The sequence below is a fragment of the Oncorhynchus keta genome, chromosome 14, assembly GCF_023373465.1.
Source record: "Oncorhynchus keta strain PuntledgeMale-10-30-2019 chromosome 14, Oket_V2, whole genome shotgun sequence".
Classification (NCBI taxonomy): domain Eukaryota; kingdom Metazoa; phylum Chordata; class Actinopteri; order Salmoniformes; family Salmonidae; genus Oncorhynchus; species Oncorhynchus keta.
Genome location: NC_068434.1, coordinates 34,556,065 through 34,576,321, shown reverse-complemented (window position 1 = coordinate 34,576,321; position 20,257 = coordinate 34,556,065). Strand labels below are relative to the sequence as shown.

Below are 20,257 nucleotides of genomic sequence, written 5' to 3'. Positions count from 1 at the left end.
AGTAGTAATGTAATTGATATTCTCCCCTACTAGACTCTGCTAGTTAGCCAGTTAGCTGTTGACTGATATTATTTTTGAGTTCCGGGAATCAACGGAGACGCTCATAAAATCTAGCTAACCATTGCTTAGTTTACTAAATTGACTAGCTAGCGACGCACAATTTCATTGTGATAGGAATTGCATAGGCATTTGCAAGCTAGCTACATTAGCCAGAATAACATGTATGTCGTAGTGAATTATGCACGAAGGTTACAGACCCTAGCATTTAATCTCGTGCCTTCGTGCTACCACCAAGGCGTCACAAGAGTTTCCATAACGTCACAGGACCGAAAATCCAAGCAAAACTTTAGCTGCTTTCGTTGGACTCATCTGATAACTTTAGTACATCAATATAGTACCCGAATTAGCAACTCTAAGGTAGGCTAACTAGCTAGCTAATGTACAGTACAGCATATCGTACACATGTGGACTGTGGTTGCAGTTCCTTGTTGTATTGCCCATGTTAATTTTTAAATCCTAGGTGCCCAGGGTAGCAACATGGGAGCCTGTATTGGAGAACCAGCTACCCCCAGTTAGTATACTGTACTTTGTTAATGAAGTCATTTTTATTAGCTTGTAAATTAAGCCAGATCAAATGGCTAACTGTTAGTGACATTGATAAGTTCTAACATCTAATAAGCATTTTCTTACAGCCTTGCCAAGTTCCTGTAGACCTTGTTGACAAATTGGAGCGACTAGCCCTGGTGGATTTCCGCAACCAGGAGGGGCTGGCCTGTCTGGAGAAAGCCATCCGATTTGCAGATCAGCTCCATGTTGTTGACACAGATGGGGTTGACCCGATGGATTCAGTTCTGGAGGAAAGGTTAGACTCAGGCCAGGCAGATCCTGAAGCAGCCCCTAGCACTTCAGTGTTTGATCTGAAGGAATTGGGTAGTGGTAAGCCATTGAAAGTGTTTAATGGAAGGTTTGGTGGAGCAATCACATTTTGCTTACTGCCCTATCCAATTGCTTCAGATCTACAAAGACTGGGTAATTTTTGGAGAGGGAACCAATAGTTACCTACCTAACCTTAAGGTGACTTGTTTAGTCTCTCAGATTGAAAACCCTCCGTTCTGTAGGGCACTGTATCTGAGGGAGGATGCCGTGGCAGAGGGGGACTGTGCAGAGGAACTGCTCCAGCTCTCCAAAAACACAGTGGAGGAGTACTTTGTGGCACCGCCAGGTGAGCATCTTGGCTACTGTTTTATCAGCCCATGAATTAGTTACTATCATTGTTCATTCTGAAGGTGGCAGTGCCCCATTTTGTATATCATGAAACTTAAATGGCTCTTTTCTCTGCAGGTAACATTCCACTCCCGAAGAGAGAGGAGAGAGCTGCCATGTTTAAGCACTCCGAGTTCTGATTCAAAGTATGTGCTCCGACTTTGCTGACAGCTACATTTGACTGGTTTTCCCACCCATGTATCTTAAGATGAATGCACTAAGGAGCTCTGGATAAGAGCATTTGCTAAATTAATGACTGGATACTTTATTTCATTTGACAGACCTCTGCAAAGAAATGCATGGCTAAATGATAAAGATTCACCAACCATCAAGAGGGTCAGGGCTTGGCATGTATTAAGGCACCTTCAAACCAGACAAACTGAAGCTCAATCAAAGAAAGATGATCCAGTGTTGTTGATCTGTGTGTGTACTCCATGTATGCACTGTATTCTCTGAACAATATGTAGTGTCATTATGTTGAAAAAGCAGAACCATAACTCCCAATGGTACATACTTTGTGGTTGCTCTGCAAATGATTATCAAGGACTAAAGAGGCAACCAATGAATGTACAATTCATGCATTCAGGAACTAAAACAAATAAACATACTAAGAGTCCTCACTTTATTTGAAAAAAATAACACTTTTTACAAAGATTATTTTGAGAACGGGGCAGGAGAAAGAAATAATTTCATTCTCACGTAAAATAAGAGGAACAAAACTGAGAACACTTGCGAGGCAACCATCTACAAGGCAGGGCAGGCTAGACAGGCTCTTACAGAAACATGATAAAAATAAAAAATAAACTACATTAAAGAGCTGTATTATGTTGTATTCCTCTAGTATGCAGTCTCCTTCACAAATATCCCTAACCAGCCATATCCTAGGTCTGAGAATGAATCAATGAGAATGTGAGGCAAATGCAGATCTACCCATCCGCTCTGTCTACACCATTTAAAAAGTCCTCTGGAGACAGTCCTCATAGTGGAATGCACATGACATACTTAAAAAGCAACACAAAATAAAGTAATCGCCAGTCTTGGCGCCCTCCTGTAGGTAGACTATCGGTAGTGACGAGGGGGTGGGCTGCGGCTTGATGGGCTACGGTGTGCTGCAGAGGGGCGACGTGGAGGGGGGCTATGGCGAGACAATCTACGAGCAGGGGGCGACTGATAACGAGGGGGTGGAGAGCCGCGACCTTGATAAGCGGGTGAGTACCGTCCCCTGGATCTGGAACGGGACCGCGAGCGTCCTCTGCTGCCCCCCATCTCTCCATGGACTCGGATAGATGAAGTCTCCCCCTGAAAGATGTCCATGTCAGAGAATGTCCTGAAAACGCATTCTTAAACACTGTATAGCTGAGGATCTGAGTGTTTAGTTACCTGGTGTGATCTGAACTCTGTCCTGTCCAGGCGCCGCATGGCATACTCCATGTCCTCTCTGCGCAGGAACTCCACCACCCCTTCACCATCCCGCTGAACATCTGTGAAACAAACATCTCCAGCCTCCCTCATGTGATCTTTCAAGTCTTGCCAGCTCCCAGTCGGAGGCAGGCCTGTGGGAACAGAGACCAAAACATTGAGAACTTTGGCCTTTCTAGGCAACGGTCAACAATACCAGTGTACATCCAACCTGCTGTAAATGGAAGGAAGAGGAGCTTTGAATAAAAAAACAAAAGCACAGACTTTATCCACTTACCAGTCACAATAACTCTGAACTCTGATCTCCGAGTAGGAGGCCCAAACCTCCCTTTAGGACCACCAGGACCTCCGTCCCCACTCCCTCGACCACTACCGCCCATAGAACCGTTGAATTTAGAGGAGGCAGAGCGAGGGTGCTCAACACGAAGCTTGCAGTCTCCAAATCCATAACCATTCCTCCCATAGACTGCATCCTCGGCATCCCTGATACATAAGGACATGTCAATTTGATTAACACATTGCATATGTGAGTCAGTCTATTTATCTTAGCTTCCCACTGGTGGAACGAGCTTCCCCTAACGTCAAGACATCAGAGTCCCTGCTCATCTTCCAAAAATGTCTGAAACCCTACCTCTTCCAAAAGTATCTTACATAAACTAGATAGACTTTTCCACTTCACAATAACAGCACTTACAGTTGAACAGGGCAGCGAAGTCCCTGCTAGAGCAGCCCCGGTCAACTGTAAGTGCTGTTATTGTGAAGTGGAAACAATAGGTCCATCTATGAGTGGAAGGGGAGAGAGGGATGGGGCGAATATGCATCTTGACTGACAAACAAAACGCAGATTTAGCTTATTATTACGCACAATTCATCAACTGTGGGAATTAATTAAGATATACAGACACCCACTCATTCCAGGGTTTTCCTTTATTTTTACTATTTTCTACATTGTAGAATAATAGTGAAGACATCAAAACTATGAAATAACACATGAAATCATGTAGTAACCAAAAAAGTGTTAAATCAAAATGAGTTTCTTCAAAGTAGCCACCCTTTGCCTTGATGAATCATGCCTTCATGGTCGAATTGCTGCAAAGAAACCACTACTAAAAGAACACCAATAAGAAGAGACTTGCTTGGGCCAAGAAACACAAGCAATGGACAGACCGTTGGAAATGTGTCATTTGGTTGGATAAGTCCAAATTTGAGATTTTTGGCTCCAACCACTGTCTTTGAGATGCAGAGTAGGCAAAAGGAGAATCTCTGCATGTGTGGTTCACACCGTGAAGCATGGAGGTGGTGGTGTGGCGGTGCTGTGCTGGTGACACTGTCAGTGATTTATTTTGAATTCAATGCACACTTAAACCGCATGGCTACCACAGCATTCTGCAGCGATATGCAATCCCATCTGGTTTGCACTTAGTGGGACTATCATTTATTTTTCCAACAGGACAATGACCCAAAACACATCTCCAGGCTGTGTAAGGGCTATTTGACCAAGGAGAGCAATGAGTGCTGCATCAGATGACCCGACCTCAACCCAATTGAGATGGTTTGGACCGCAGAGTGAAGGAAAAGCAGCCACCAAGGGCTCAACATATGTGGTAACTCCTTCAAGACAAAAAGCATTCCGGGTGAAGCTGGTTGAGAGAATGCCAAGAGTGTGCAAAACTGTCAAGGCAAAGGGTGGCTACTTTGAAGAAACTCATTTTGATTTAACACTTTTTTGGTTACTACATGCATGTTATTTCATAGTTTTAAACGTCTTCGCTATTCTACAATGTAGAAAACAGTACAAATAAAGAACCCTTGAATTAGTTTTACTGCTATTTTATGTACATATACACATTGATCAAAAATATAAACGCAACATGTAAAGTGTTGGTCCCATGTGTCATGAGCTGAAATAAGATCCCAGAAATGTTCCATATGTGCAAAAAAGCTAATTTCTCTCAAATTATGTGCATAAATTTGTTTACATCCCTGTTAGAGAGCATTTCTCCTTTGCCAAGATAATCTATCCACCTGACAGGTGTGGCATATCAAGAAGCTGATTCAGCATGATCATTACACGGGTGGACCTTGTGCTGGGGAAGGTAAAAGGTTACTAAAATGTCCAGTTGTCACAACAATGCCACAGATATGTCAAGTTTTGAGAGTGTGCAATTGGCATTCTGACTGCAGGAATGTCCACCAGAGCTGTTGCCAGAGAATTTAATGGTAATTTCTCTGCCATAAGCTGCCTCCAACAGTTTCAGAGAACTTGGCCGTATGTCCAACCGGCCTCACAACCACGCCAGCTCAGGACCTCCACATCCGGCTTCTTCACCAGCAGGATAGTCTGAGACCAGCCACCCGGACATCTAATGAAACGGAGGAGTATTTATTTCTGTAATAATGCCCGTTTATGGGAGGGGAAACTAATTGGCTGGGCCTGGCACCCATGGCTGGCCCCCTGCCCAGTCATGTGAAATCCATAGATTTGGGCCGAATACATTTATTTTAATTAACCGATTTCCTTATATATCACCCTTTCCTATATGAACTAAAGTAAAAATCATAGAATTTGTTGCATTCATATTTTTGTTCCATATATATATACAATGCTCCAAAAAATAAAGGGAACACTTAAACAACACAATATAACTCCAAGTCAATCACACTTCTGTGAAATCAAACTGTCCACTTAGGAAGCAACACTGATTGACAATACATTTCACATGCTGTTGTACAAATGGAATAGACAACAGGTGGAAATTATAGGCAATTAGCAAGACACCCCCAATAAAGGAGTGGTTCTGCAGGTGGTGACCACAGACCACTTTTCAGTTCCTATGCTTCCTGGCTGATGTTTTGGTCACTTTTGAATGCTGGCGGTGCTTTCACTCTAGTGGTAGCATGAGACAGAGTCTACAACCCACACAAGTGGCTCAGGTAGTGCAGCTCATCCAGGATGGCACATCAATGCGAGCTGTGGCAAGAAGGTTTGCTGCGCCTGTCAGCGTAGTGTCCAGAGCATGGAGGCGCTACCAGGAGACAGTACATCAGGAGACGTGGAGGAGGCCGAAGGAGGGCAACAACCCAGCAGCAGGACCGCTACCTCCGCCGTTTTGCAAGGAGGAGCAGGAGGAGCACTACCAGAACCCTGCAAAATGACCACCAGCAGGCCACAAATGTGCATGTGTCTGCTCAAACGGTCAGAAACAGACTCCATGAGGGTGGTATGAGGGCCCGACGTCCACAGGTGGGGGTTGTGCTTATAGCCCAACACAGTGCAGGATGTTTGGCATTTGCCAGAAAACACCAAGATTGGCAAATTCGCCACTGGCGCCCTGTGCTCTTCACAGATGAAAGCGGGTTCACACTGAGCACATGTGACAGACGTGACAGAGTCTGGAGACGCCGTGGAGAACGTTCTGCTGCCTGCAACATCCTCCAGTATGACTGGTTTGGCGGCGGGTCAGTCATGGTGTGGGGTAGCATTTGTTTGGGGGGCCGCACAGCCCCCCATGTGCTCGCCAGAGGTAGCCTGACTGCCATTAGGTACCGAGATGAGATCCTCAGACCCCTTGTGAGACCATATGCTGTTGCAGTTGGCCCTGGGTTCCTCCTAATGCAAGACAATGCTAGACCTCATGTGGCTGGAGTGTGTCAGCAGTTCCTGCAAGAGGAAGGCATTGATGCTATGGACTGGTCCGCCCGTTCCCCAGACCTGAATCCAATTGAGCACATCTGGGACATCATGTCTCGCTCCATCCACCAACGCACGTTGCACCACAGACTGTCCAGGAGTTGGCGGATGCTTTAGTCCATGTCTGGGAGGAGATCCCTCGGGAGACCATCCGCCACCTCATCGGGAGCTTGCCCAGACATTGTAGGGAGGTCATACAGGTACGTGGAGGCCACACACACTACTGCGCCTCATTTTTGACTTGTTTTAAGGACATTACATCAAAGTAGGATCAGCCTGTAGTGTTGTTTTCCACTTTAATTTTGAGCGTAACTCCAAATCCAGAGCTCCATGGGTTGATAAATTTGATTTCCATTGATAATTTTTCTGTGATTTTGTTGTCAGCACATTCAACTATGTAAAGAAAAAAATATTTAATAAGAATACTTAATTCATTCAGATCTAGGATGTGTTATTTTAGTGTTCCCTTTATTTTTTTGAGCAGTGTATTTTTTAGTAACTAGATGCGGTACGAGGCAAAGGCATTAGAAATGTTGTTGGCTGTGATTCTGTGTTTAAAGGATAGGCCCCTCTCTCTTAAAGGCCCTAGGATCCATGTGTACAAGGGTGGTTAGCCAGTCACTGGGACGACGACCAACTTGGAATGGGGGAGGTTGTAGCGGGTGGAGTATAGGAAGACAATTAGAGGCATACTTAGTTGCAGCTACAGTATGCTTAACAGTGCAAATATCATTGTATAGCTATATGGACACTCAATTATCATGGTACGTTTACAAACATTATTATGATAAGTATAATCTAAACCTGTATCTCATTATGGTAAGTGGTGAAAGGTATAGCTAGTAGTAATTGTAATGGCTTAGCAGATAAGAAAATAATCAGTATTTATCTGGATAAAAGAAGGAATGTAATATATTGTTTACAGGAAACTCATTCGACACCTTTAGATGAAGTTGTTTGGAAAAAGGACTAGGGGGAATATTTATCTCCCATGGGAAAATAAATTCAAAAGCGGTGATATGAATGAATAATTTTGATCAGAATGTGCAAACTGTTCAAACAGATCCTCAAGGAAGGTGGATCCTTCCAAATATGCTATTGGACCAGTAACATACTTGGCTCATTAATCTATATGTTCTAAATAATGATCCAGGCTTCTTTGAAAATATATAACAATTTATCGAGTTAACAAGCAATACGACTCAGTTATTATGGTTGGAGATTAAAATACGGCTTTAGGTACCTCGATGGCCCATAAAAAGGTAATCGCACTACAAATTATCACCCCCATGCACTTAAGGAAATCAAATATTATGGATATATTGGAACTAGTCAATATATGGAGGCTTAAATATCCTGACCTAGTGAGATATACATGAAAGAGGCTCAATTAAGTTGGTTGTCTTCACTGTGATTTTCTCTAGCACCAAAAGTTTTAAAAAGTGTTGATGGGGAAAGAATGCGGTCAGACCGTCAAATAATTGGTGTACAGATTAATCATACAGAACATCCACGAGAGTGGGGATATTGGAAATGGAATCAAAGCCTACTGGATGACAACTTTTTTCTCACCAAGAATTTATAAGACTTTATTCTACATAACATAGGTACTAGAGGTCGACTGATTATGATTTTTCAACGCCGATACCGATTATTGGAGAACAAAAAATATATACAGATTAATCGGACAATTTTTTTTTTTACATGTATGTAATAATGAAAATTACAACAATACTGAATGAACACTTATTTTAACTTAATATAATACATCAATAAAATCAATTTAGCCTCAAATAAATAAACACGTTCAATTTGATTTAAATAATGCAAAAACAAAGTGTTGGAGAAGAAAGTAAAAGTGCAATGTGTGCCATGTAAGAAAGCTAACGTTCAAGTTCCTTGCTCAGAACATATGAAAGCTGGTGGTTCCTTTTAACATGCGTCTTCAATATTCCCAGGTAAGAAGTTTTAGGTTGTAGTTATTATAGGAATTATGGGACTCTCTCTCTCTATACCATTTGTATTTCATTAACCTTTGAATGTTCTTATAGACACTTTAGTATTACCAGTGTAACAGTATAGCTTCCATCCCTCTCCTCGCTCCTACCTGGGCTCGAACCAGGAACACATCGACAACAGCCACCCTCGAAGCAGCGTTACCCATGCAGAGCAAGGGGAACATCCACACCAAGTCTCAGAGCGAGTGACGTTTGAAACGCTATTAGCGCGCACCCCGCTAACTACCTAGCCATTTCACATCGGTTACACTAGCCTAATCTCGGGAGTTGATAGGCTTGAAGTTATAAACACAGCAATGCTTGAAGCATTGCAAAGAGCTGCTGGCAAAACGCACTAAAGTACCGTTTGAATGAATGCTTACGATCCTGCTGGTGCCTACCACCGCTCAGTCAGACTGCTCTATCAAATTATAGACTTAGTTATAACATAATAACACACAGAAATACGAGCCTTAGGTCATTAATATGGTCAAATTCGGAAACTATAAAGCTCAACAAGACGTTTAATCTTTCAGTGAAATACGGAACCGTTCCGTATTTTATCTAACGGGTGGCATCCATAAGTCTAAATATTCCTGTTACATTGCACAACCTTCAATGTTATGTCATAATTACATAAAATTCTGGCAAACTGCTACATATATACTGACTGTGTGCAATGAACGCAAGAGAAGTGATACAATTTCACCTGGTCAATATTGCCCGCTAACCAAGATGTTTTTTTTTGCTAAATATGCAGGTTTAAAAATATATACTTCCGTGTATTGATTTTAAGAAAGGCATTGATGTTTATGGTTAGGTACACATTGGGGCAACGACAGTCCTTTTTCGCGAATATGCATCGATTATATGCAACGCAGGACACGCTAGATAAACTAGTAATATCATCAACCATGTGTAGTTAACTAGTGATTATGATTGATTGTTTTTATAAGATAAGTTTAATGCTAGCTAGCAACTTACCTTGGCTTCTTACTGCATTCACGTAACAGGCAGGCTCCTCATGGAGATGGTTCGAGCGTTGGACTAGTTAATTGTAAGGTTGCAAGATTGAATCCCCGAGCTGACACGGTAAAAAAAAACATGTCGTTCTGCCCCTGAAAAAGGCAGTTAACCCACCGTTCCTAGGCAGTCATTGAAAATAAAAATGTGTTCTTAACTGACTTGCCTAGTTAAATACAGATTAAATAAAAGGTGTAAAATAAAATATATATATATATTTTTTTTAATCGGGCAAATCGGTGTCCAAAAATACCGATTTTCGGTTGTTATAAAAACTTGAAATCGGCCCCATTTAATCAGCCATTGCGATTAATCGGTCGACCTCTAATAGGTACAGAAGATCACCTTTAAGGTACAGGACACTTTTAAATGTGCCTTTAGGGGCCAGAATAAGTTAGAGGAAAAGAAATGGGGGAACTTATTCAAAAATATCAAGTGTAATACATTATACAAACAAGGTGAACTGGATGGAATATGGGGAAAAATGCACCAACTAATTTTTTCATCGTCAACATAGAAATGCTACCAAAATTATTTACAGAAACTTGTTACAAATGATTTTCTGAAAGAGGAGGCAAAGTACTTTAAGCATGTTTTCATTTCAGGTTCCTCAATCTCCACCAACTGAAGTTAATTGTAAGGATTTGTTTCTATTAATAGTGTAAAAATGAATAGCTGTATAGAAAGACTGACGTGAAGGAACTTCAAGATGCAATTAAAGCCTCCAAGTCAGGGAAAACATCAGGGTTGGTCCGTTAACATGATTGTGAAAGTCTGATTTCACAATTACTGAAACAGGACCCCATGTGGCAAATATCCAGTCTACCTAAAAAACTGGAGACCCCTTACACTTCAGTGTTGTGATGCCAAAATTCTAGCAAAATGTTGTGCTTAGAATTCAAAAAGGTATTGTTGTATATTATGTATCCTAATCAGACAGGTTTTTACATGGGCGATACATTGGAGATAAAGTACTGGAAACAATCGAACACTTAAAAAATATATAGAAAACCAGGCCTGGTATTCATTGCAGATTTTGAAAAGGACTAGAATGCATTGTATAAGAGAATCTCCTATACAATGAGTTATGTATAGTAACCCCGGGTGTAAAATAGTAAATATGGCTGCTTCTCATAAAGTATTCAACTGTCAAGAGGAGTAAAACAAAGCTGTCCATTATGGCCATAGAAACATTAGTTATTAAAAATCAGATCCAACAGTAATATTAAGGGACTAGACATCCAGGGCTTAAAAACAAAGGGGTCATTGTACGCAGGCTCATGTTTTCTTTTAAATCCACAATATGGATCCCTCCACAGCCCCAGAGGACCTAGATAATGTCTTTAACCTCTATGGATAATAAGTGTACACACTACGTATTGGATCACTAAAAAATACAACTTTTACATTACAGTGTAGTTTACCATTAAAATGGTCTGACGGTGAAGGGGACATAGTCTGTCATATTGCGAAATAAATTAATTCTATACATTTTCATAGAAAGTTAGCTAAAATAAACGATCTTGCTTCCATGGAAAGGTAAATACTTGTCTACAGTACTTTCAGAAAGTATTCAGTCCCCTAGACTTTCCCCACATTTTGTACCGGTACAGCCTTATTCTAAAATTGTTTAAATGACACCTTTTCCTCAAATCTACACACTACACCATTTAAGAATAATGGAGGCCACTGTGTTCTTGGGGACCTTCAACGCTGCAGATATCGTTTGGTACCTTTCCCCAGATCTGTGCCTCGACACAATCCTGCCTCAGAACTCTAAGGACAATTCCTTTGACTTGAATTTCATTTACTTTTTTGATTGAACCTTTATTTACCTAGGCAAGTCATTTAAGAAGTAATTCTTATTTACAATGATGGCCTACCCTGGCCAAACCCTAATGACGCTGGGCCAGTTGTGCGCCGCCCTACAGGATGCACCCAAGCTCAATTGAGTCTCATAGCAAAGGGTCTGAAAATGCGATTTTTATTTATTAATACATGCACATTTGCAAAATATTCTACAAACTTATTTTTGCTTTGTCATTGTGGGGAATTGTGTGTAGATTGAGGGAAAACACATTTTAATCAATTTTAGAATAAGGCTGTAATGTAACAAAATGTGAAAAAGTCAAGGGGTCTGAATGACTTTCCGAATGCACAGTATTTGTGAGAAAAATAAAAATGATGAATTGTTTAAACATTTCCCAGTTTAATTTTGTTATTCATTTTTTAAATCCCAGCCCCGTATGAGGCCTTTTAGTAGGCCGTCATTGTAAATAAGAATGTGTTGTTGACTGACTTGCCTAGTTAAAAAATAAAAAAATACCCATTCACTGATGGCCCTGCCTACACTGGAATACTTTATTTTTATTATATGAGCAAAAGATATTCCACTTTATTTGGCAAGCCAGACAAAATTAAACCACCCTATTTATAAAATGAATATATATTTGGAAGACTAAAATGATTTTATATTAAAGCATTGAACCTCTCACTAAAGGCTTAAAAAAACATACTTAAATCCAAACTGGTTCTCCAGTAGACTAGTAAGAAAGGCTGTTAAAAAAATTGCATGTTTCTATTTATTCAGATAACACCCTGTCACTTTCGGTCATTTGAAACTGAAATAATCTCCAAACTATCACTTTCTAAAACAAGCCATAGAAATCTGGTTGCAATTTCAGTTTAACCCACACAAAAAAAAATCAAATAAACAGAAAAAATATTTCAAATAATATTCTGGTTAAACTCGAAAATACTAATTTATAGAACATACATACACAAAAATTGTTTTTGTGTGTGTTTTTAAAAAAACAATATCTTTGTTAATTAATGATAGAAAGGTTCAGAACTTTTGTGAATCATCCCACCACAGTTGAAAAATATTTGTCAAGTAGAAGTCAAGATGGGATGTTTTTTTTAGATAGATGGGAGGGGTTAAGGGCAGCTGAAGGGCGGGATATAAAAGGGAAAAAATAACTAATGTAAAATGTACCGTGTCTGTAAAATGTATATAGTATGTATAAACTCGAACTAGAAGCCTAAGTATTGCTGTCCTTTAGTTTAGGTAGGGTTAGGGGGGAAAGAAATAGTAAAGACATGATCTGATTTAACGAATGGCGGATGAGGGAGGGCCTTGTATCTTGTTTGTGGGTAGAGTAACCGCGGTCTAGGACTTTATTGCCCCTAGTTGTGAAGGAGACGTGCTGATGAAAGTTGGGAATCGTGTGTCTTAATGAAGCGGAATTAAAATTGCCAGCGACAAGAAAGGCAGCCGCTGGATGCAAGTTTTCCTGATTGTTTATAGCCTCTTCCAGTTCATTAAGTGGCAGCATGTTATATTTCATGATAACATCTAAAATATTTTGTGAAAATAAAGTAAACGCCAAAAGAATCACAAAATAACAAAGTCGGGTCGGAGTTCGCAAAACGGTGGCAATCCAGCCCGCTGCCATCTTTTCATTACTACCGAGTTCAGGGAAAGTACTTGCTTTGACTATGATATGTGGTTGTCTCATCTAGCTATCTTAAGGCGAATGCACCAATTCAAGTCACTCTAGATAAGAGCATCTGCTAAATTACTAAAATGTCAATGTAAATCTGGTCTTATTGGTCAACGAGTAAGAATGCCATTCATGGACATGGACGTTTATCTTACCGTGGATCTTCAAAGCGCACAAAGGCAAAGGGAATAGTGCCTCTGTTGTTCTTCAACTCAATGTCTCTGATTTTGCCATATTTGAAGAATATATCCTCAATGTCCCTCTCTTGCACATCAGCTGGAAGGTTACCCACGTAGATCCTGCCATCTGCCATGATGTTAACAGAACTGATCCTGATGGAAAAAAGAGAGCCTTATCAATACTGAACACTCCCTGAACTCAAATGTATGTTTTGACCCCTAATTTCTGCCATTAATAAATGTCAAAAAATAGATTACCATTACAAACAACCCCCTACAAGTACATGTTATCAAGACTGCAACATATACACAACTCAAATACAGAGCTAGCTATTAATCAAACACCAACCCACACCCAATGGTTCAACCACCAAGGCCCGGTTTCCCAAAAGCATCTTATGACGAAGTTCATCGTTAGAACCTTCGTAGGAGCATCGTTAAATATCGAAGCTTCCACAAAACCATCGACATTAACTTTGCACTTAAACGCTCGTAATCTAACGCCTGCCTCAGACCACTCGTAGAAACGCTAACTACAGTGGGGCAAAAAAAGTATTTAGTCAGCCACCAATTGTGCAAGTTCTCCCACTAATTTTCATCATAGGTACACTTCAACTATGACAGACAAAATTAGAAAAACAATCCAGAAAATCACATTGTGGGATTTTTTATGCATTTATTTGCAAATTATGGTGGAAAATAAGTATTTGGTCACCTACAAACAAGAAAGATTTATGGCTCACAGACCTGTAACTTCTTCTTTAAGAGGCTCCTCTGTCCTCCACTCGTTACCTGTATTAATGGCACCTGTTTGAACTTATCAGTATAAAAGACACCTGTCCACAACCTCAAATAGTCACACTCCAAACTCCGCTATGGCCAAGACCAAAGAGCTGTCGAAGGACACCAGAAACAAAATTGTAGACCTGCACCAGGCTGGGAAGACTGAATCTGCAATAGGTAAGCATTTTGGTTTGAATAAATCAACTGTGGGAGCAATTATTAGGAAATGGAAGTCATAAAAGACCACTGATAATCTCCCTCGATCTGGGGCTCCACGCAAGATCTCACCCCGTGGGGTCAAAATGATCACAAGAACGGTGAGCAAAAATCCCAGAACCACACGGGAGGACCTAGTGAATGACCTGCAGAGAGCTGGGACCAAAGTAACAAAGCCTACCATCAGTAACACACTACGCCGCCAGGGACTCAAATCCTGCAGTGCCAGACGTGTCCCCCTGCTTAAGCCAGTACATGTCCAGGCCCGTCTGAAGTTTGCTAGAGAGCATTTGGATGATCCAGAATAATATTGGGAGAATGTCATATGGTCAGATGAAACCAAAATATAACTTTTTGGTAAAAACTCACCTCGTCGTGTTTGGAGGACAAAGAATGCTGAGTTGCATCCAAAGAACACCATATACCCACTGTGAAGCATGGGGGTGGAAACATCATGCTTTGGGGCTGTTTTTCTGCAAAGGGACCAGGACGACTGATCCGTGTAAAGGAAAGAATGAATGGGGCCATGTATCGTGAGATTTTGAGTGAAAACCTTCCATCAGCAAGGGCATTGAAGATGAAACGTGGCTGGGTCTTCCAGCATGACAATGATCCAAAACACACCGCCCGCGCAACGAAGGAGTGGCTTCGTAAGAAGCATTTCAAGGTCCTGGAGTGGCCTAGCCAGTCTCCAGATCTCAACCCCATAGAAAATCTTTGGAGGGAGTTGAAAGTCCGTGTTGCCAAAAACAGCCCCAAAACATCACTGCTCTAGAGGAGATCTGCATGGAGGAATGGGCCAAAATACCAGCAGTGTGTGAAAACCTTGAAGACTTACAGAAAGCGTTTGACCCCAGTCATTGCCAACAAAGGGTATATAACAAAGTATTGAGAAACTTTTGTTATTGACCAAATACTTATTTTCCACCATCATTTGCAAATAAATTCATTTAAAGAATCCTGCAATGTGATATTCTGGATTTTTTTGTCTGTCATAGTTGAAGTGTACCTATGATAAATTACAGGCACAATTGGACTTGCACAATTGGTGGCTGACTTAATACTTGTTTTGCCCCACTGTACATGTTAAGTGTGTTAGGTGCTTCCGCGTAAACATAAAATCACATGGTTTTACCCGTCTCTCTGTGACCGCTGATAACTTCAGAACAGAAGTTTACTACAATAGCGAAGTTGCAAATGTCGTTGCAATTGATACAAACAAGCGAAGTATAAAAATATATCGGTTCATTTGAAGCACGACTGCTTTAAAATAAACAGTAGGCTATAGGTTCTCAATAATATTGAAACGCACTTCATGTTAAATCAATTGAGTTTTATTTTGTTACATGTAGGCTGTTGTCTAATTTGTCACAATATCTTTATGTGTAGCCTAACGTATGCAATGTGAGCGTTAGAATAAGCCGCCTTAATATTTGCAGCCGTATGTAGTAATGTCTCTAGAAGCGGATCCGTCGTCAGTATTGAGAAATAACTATTATGTTAAATAATTATTTGAATCGAGAAAGCTGATCTGAGAGCAGCGCTCACCTTCTTTCGATCCTATCAGTATCAACAAATGCTCTTAACGACGCACAAGGCGACTATTCTCTCTTTTTTTTTTATACCACGCTAACGAGGTAAATCAGCGTGGTGCTTGGGAAACGGTTGTTACATTTTCGGCTGCTGTCGGAATGACGCAACGTTACGCCTAAATTCCATCGCTATCAGAAAACCGGGCCCCGTTGAGACGAAATCCTAGCCGGACAATAGTGTCTGGTTGCGGCACGCAATTCGAGGAGTTCCTGTATGTGGGCATTCATTCATCTGCAGGAACGCCCCCCACTCTATTGGTTCCGGCTTCAACAGGCTTCCCACTCCCTCGATCACGCAATCTTCACTTGATATTCTGGTTGTCAATTTGTCGCCCCGGTCCCCCGCCTCCTGTGGAAGTGCGGGAAAGCATTGCCCAACAGACGGAGGTGAAGGACACTACCTACCAGTCTACTCGACCAATAATGTACTAAAGAAGCCTAACGGGGTCTGTTTTTAAAGGATAATGGGCCTGTCAGCCAAATGTGGATACATTTTCAATTGCAGTACGGTTCTAAAAACAAATCTCTGCTTTCATATCACATCAAAAATGTAACAAAAGCTAAAGATACACTTACTGTTTTAACCAGTTTTAACACAGTTGCAGCAGACAGTATTTTTCAGTCACAACACGTTTGTGGCGTCTTTCTTCCATTTATACACACCGGTGTTCCGAGACACAGAACTAGCACCAGTACGCACGTCTTCCATAAATAAGCGCTGTAACGTGGAAATATGAGTGTGTGGGAACCCTAACCATATAAAAACCTATAGTAATTAAACATTTGTTACGATTTCTCGATAATATGAAAGATACGTTCCTTATGTTTCCAAACCGTACAATAAGAGATGTTTGGTAACGTTTACAGAAAGCGGGGAGCTCTTTAACGAAACTCCCCAGCCAGAAGATACGATCACCAATATATAGGCGCTAAAGGTAGTGTATGTGAATGGGCTACCGCCACCTAGTGTTTTGGCGCGCCCTCGTATGATGCCCATTTTTTAAAATGGACCAATAGAAGTATAAAGAGGGGTTCCTGCATATCCAGGAACGCCCCGAATTGCGGGACGAAATTACACCCTTCTCGGCTCAGGTAGCTTGCTACGCTAAAGCTAGCCTAGTTATTCATGTGATGTTTCATTTTAAAAATTGTAACATGGCTGGGGGCGGGATACAGTAGTCAGCTTACTAGTTTGCTAGTTTCAATATTTCAAACATAACGTTTCATATCGCCTCGTGGTAGTTACCAGCCTGGATTCCCAATCTGTACTCACATGTAAAACCCAGATTAGCCCATTCATTCATTACCTAGCCAGCAAGTTGTCGACAACAAATGGCTAGTAGCTAATGTAACGTTAGCTTCAGTTGCAAGTTAGCAGCTAGCTCGCTAACAAGTTAGCCTCGCTGACTCGTGTGCCATGTTTTGGGTTTGCAGAAGAGTACACGATAGCTCACCTACCTTGCTGTGTTGCTGACCAGACCTGCAACCCCGTGGTTGCTGTGATTATTTTATAAAGCTCGTATAATGTTATTTCTCGCTTATCTCCAGAGATCGGTACCCTCAAACCTTTGTCGGAAGATCTCTGCGCTTCTTTTAGCTAGTTAGGCTAGCCAGTTCCATCCACTGACTTCCGGTTCCGTCAAAAACCACCTACCATATCCAGCAGGTGGTGCCCCAGCACACAAATTGCACTGTTTTTTGTCTGCAGGTCTTCTTCTTCGTGTAGTTTTCCGGCAGACGATACGCATGGTTGATTTTTGGTGCCTTTCACAGTTCCGAAAATGCATTGCACATTTGTTCACAAAAAAGGGAAGTGGATGAAAAAAGAAAATGACCATAGCAATAAACGCTAAGAACCCAACCTTACCAATGCACAAACTGTACAGGTCACTCTGTACTGGCCTACTACTCACAGGGACCCTCTCAGGGACCCTCACCCTTTCCCCACCATCCGTTACTTTCCTCACTACCTAAGCATGACACTTTCTGCACTGCTCTCACCCTGGAAACTTCAACCTGTCTCACTCGCACAGGACATTTCTGATCCCCAACAAATATGGTCACCCTAAAAATTTAAACACTGCACTTTGAACACCAAAACCACACTCTCCTTTGAACTATGCTCTCCTGCACAATTCACACCTCAGAATCTCCCTCATTCATACTGCTGCAACATGACCATAAACTTGGCACCTGTAACACAATAGTGGGTTCGTGAAACACAATCTCTCACAGGATAACTTATACCCTAGCATGACTTTATCTGGCAAACACTTTACATCAAAACTCAGAAGAACAGAGAGGGTCTCCTCAGTCTGGCGCTCCCCACCAGGTCTGCGTCTCAGCAAAAGGCGTGCATCACAGACCAGGGATCCTCAACTTCAGTCAATCCACCTCAACACTACCCCTGTTATCACTCCTTTCAACTGCGCTCCGCTCCAGAGAGAAAAGCAGGCCACAGATTTCGTTCCGAGTCGGGAAACTTCTGGATGCTTTGACCAAATTGACAGAACCCAACTCCTTCTTTAACCAGCCTGATTCCACAAACTTTTTTGATGCCAAAAGGCATGGATCCACTTTGTCCATGAATCATACTCCTACGGGGCAGAGTCATCTCAGGCAATTTTCTGATCATTGGTGTGAGGCTTGGTAGCCTTCACCTCACCTGTTGGTGCAGGCTTTTCCTCTTCACTTTTGTTAGGTTCAATTTGAGAGAGTTCACTCTTCGTCGACTGCTCTAGGTTTTCAGGAGCGGAACATGGCATTATCTCTCCTGTACTTGACTCAAAGGAGAAAGTACTCTGCTTGTATTTCGCAGATTTATTTTGGTTTGTTTGTTTTTAGTTTTTGTTTCTTGAGGCCTGTCAATAAAAATAGCGTCCGCCTGAAAATTGTTGTCCTCCCCCAGGCCCCTTGAAATGTCTCTGAGACCCCCTGAGGCTCCCTAGTTGAGAATCACTGTTGTAGTGTAAGTATGCAATACATTTTCTTTGGTATACCTTCCCAATCTGACATCTTAGTTAAATTGGATCGTCTTACTGTAACGACTATAATGGCTGCTAAGTCATATGGCTAAAAATATAAACACCCAAGCGTTCTCTGCTCTCATTGCTTATGACAGAAATTAGAATGACCAATAATTCTGCCTCAAGGCACATCTGTAGTGTAAAATGACTTTGTATTTTACTAACAGGACATCAGCGGTGAAAGGTGTCCTCACATACTTAGTGAGAGAATAGGCTAAGCTTCATGGGTTGACACAGGAAACAACAACAAACACTAAACACCTATACTTCTCATAAGTCTACACCTGATTGAACTGCTTTTAACACCACTTTCCTCAGCTGACATGGCAGACATCAGTTCTGACTCATTAGAATTACATCAGTCAAATCCACAGAGGTCATTCACCCCTGGAAATATCCATAGAGGCAGAAATGAAAGAGGAGATCATAAGTTACTGGAGAATATAGAAGTAACTGTACATTCACTGGTTACTGTTTGTACTAGAGAACATTTGGTGACTAACTTTGGTTACAGTCTGACTAAGATGTGTAATCGGAAAGACATGATTCAACTACTGACAATATAAACATGTGTTGACATCATTTTAGGGAGGATGAGGCAGGGTATAGTATTTGATTTGTATTGCTGTTAAAATTCCCTCTGCACTCACAAAGGTATATGTCTGACGTATCACAAAATACCTGCAATTCTTCATCATTGTCTGTATCATCTGGGCCTGGGTTTTCCCAATGAGGTTGGGTTTCATTGATAATGACATTAGGTTTCTCTTTCCTTTCTGGTGTTTGACATATCTGTGTTGAAAAATAGGGAATGCCCTAGAATCATAGGGAATAATCTAGAACCTGGTTCAGTGGTAGGGAATGATCTAGAACAGGGTTCGGAAAAAGGCGGACTGCGGGCCAAACAGGGCCACTAATTGTTTTTGACTCCACAAAGTTTTAGGTCAAAATAAGACTACAATCATCAGGAACTATGCAAAAATCTGTTCACCAAATACTCCCACGAATAGATAACTACAATCTAATTTTTGGCTTAGTTGTGGTCAATTTGTGGTGTACAAATTATTATAATTATGTTCTGACATCTGGATCATCCCCTCCGACAAAAATCGTCCAGAGGCTGAATCTATATAGTTGCATACCCCGATTTAGAATAATGAATTATATGGAATGGTCTAGAGCAGGGGTGTCAAACTCATTTTACCCCGAAGGCCGGCTGACATCAAAAAAATATATTTCCATGCCTCAAAATTATGAATTGTCGATGCTCCCCGGCTCTCTAGTGATTATTAGAGAGCTGGACAGACAGTCAAGAAACTGTAGTTTCATTTTTCACCGGCGGGCAGGATTAGAACCCCTCGCGGTTCGAATGTTTGACACCCCTGAGCTTGAGTGATCTTTGTGAATTTCAGTGTGATGTGCATCAATTAAATCAATATTGGGCATACTTTGAATGGGGGCAAGTTGCCATTGGGCAATATCAAAGAAACAATTTATTGCACTCAACTTTCTGCAAACAGCAGCAGACTACATCATTATTTTATAATAGAAACCGAAAGCTGCGC

General features: G+C 41.3%; 2 protein-coding genes across 8 annotated transcripts; one reads left to right on the top strand and one right to left on the bottom strand.

Annotated features, from left to right (window-relative positions):
- The first annotated feature begins 10 nt into the window (after positions 1–10).
- gatc (glutamyl-tRNA amidotransferase subunit C) lies at positions 11–4,499 on the top strand. Of its 3 annotated transcripts, none has more exons than XM_052461579.1 (6): positions 11–417; positions 521–571; positions 693–862; positions 1,119–1,222; positions 1,342–1,409; positions 4,133–4,499. In XM_052461579.1, exons 1-5 carry the CDS (start codon positions 220–222, stop codon positions 1,401–1,403), a joined length of 585 nt encoding a protein of 194 aa, XP_052317539.1. In that variant the 5' UTR covers positions 11–219; the 3' UTR covers positions 1,404–1,409; positions 4,133–4,499. The 3 variants fall into 3 exon arrangements, with proteins under 3 accessions (XP_052317539.1, XP_035641722.1, XP_052317538.1); XM_035785829.2 differs by lacking the exon at positions 4,133–4,499 and adding an exon at positions 1,545–1,883 and having other exon boundaries at positions 12–417; XM_052461578.1 differs by lacking the exon at positions 4,133–4,499 and having other exon boundaries at positions 12–417; positions 1,342–1,883.
- LOC118393283 (serine/arginine-rich splicing factor 9-like) lies at positions 1,872–17,330 on the bottom strand. 5 transcript variants are annotated; one of them, XM_035785824.2, is made up of 5 exons: positions 17,125–17,330; positions 13,052–13,228; positions 2,960–3,165; positions 2,644–2,816; positions 1,872–2,562 (listed from the first exon to the last, which is right to left on the bottom strand). In XM_035785824.2, the coding sequence occupies exons 2-5, from the start codon at positions 13,207–13,209 to the stop codon at positions 2,323–2,325; spliced, it is 777 nt and encodes a 258-aa protein (XP_035641717.1). In that variant the 5' UTR covers positions 13,210–13,228; positions 17,125–17,330; the 3' UTR covers positions 1,872–2,322. The 5 variants fall into 5 exon arrangements, with proteins under 5 accessions (XP_035641717.1, XP_035641718.1, XP_035641721.1 ...); XM_035785825.2 differs by having other exon boundaries at positions 17,121–17,324; XM_035785828.2 differs by having other exon boundaries at positions 17,233–17,251.
- Positions 17,331–20,257: the final 2,927 nt, after the last annotated feature.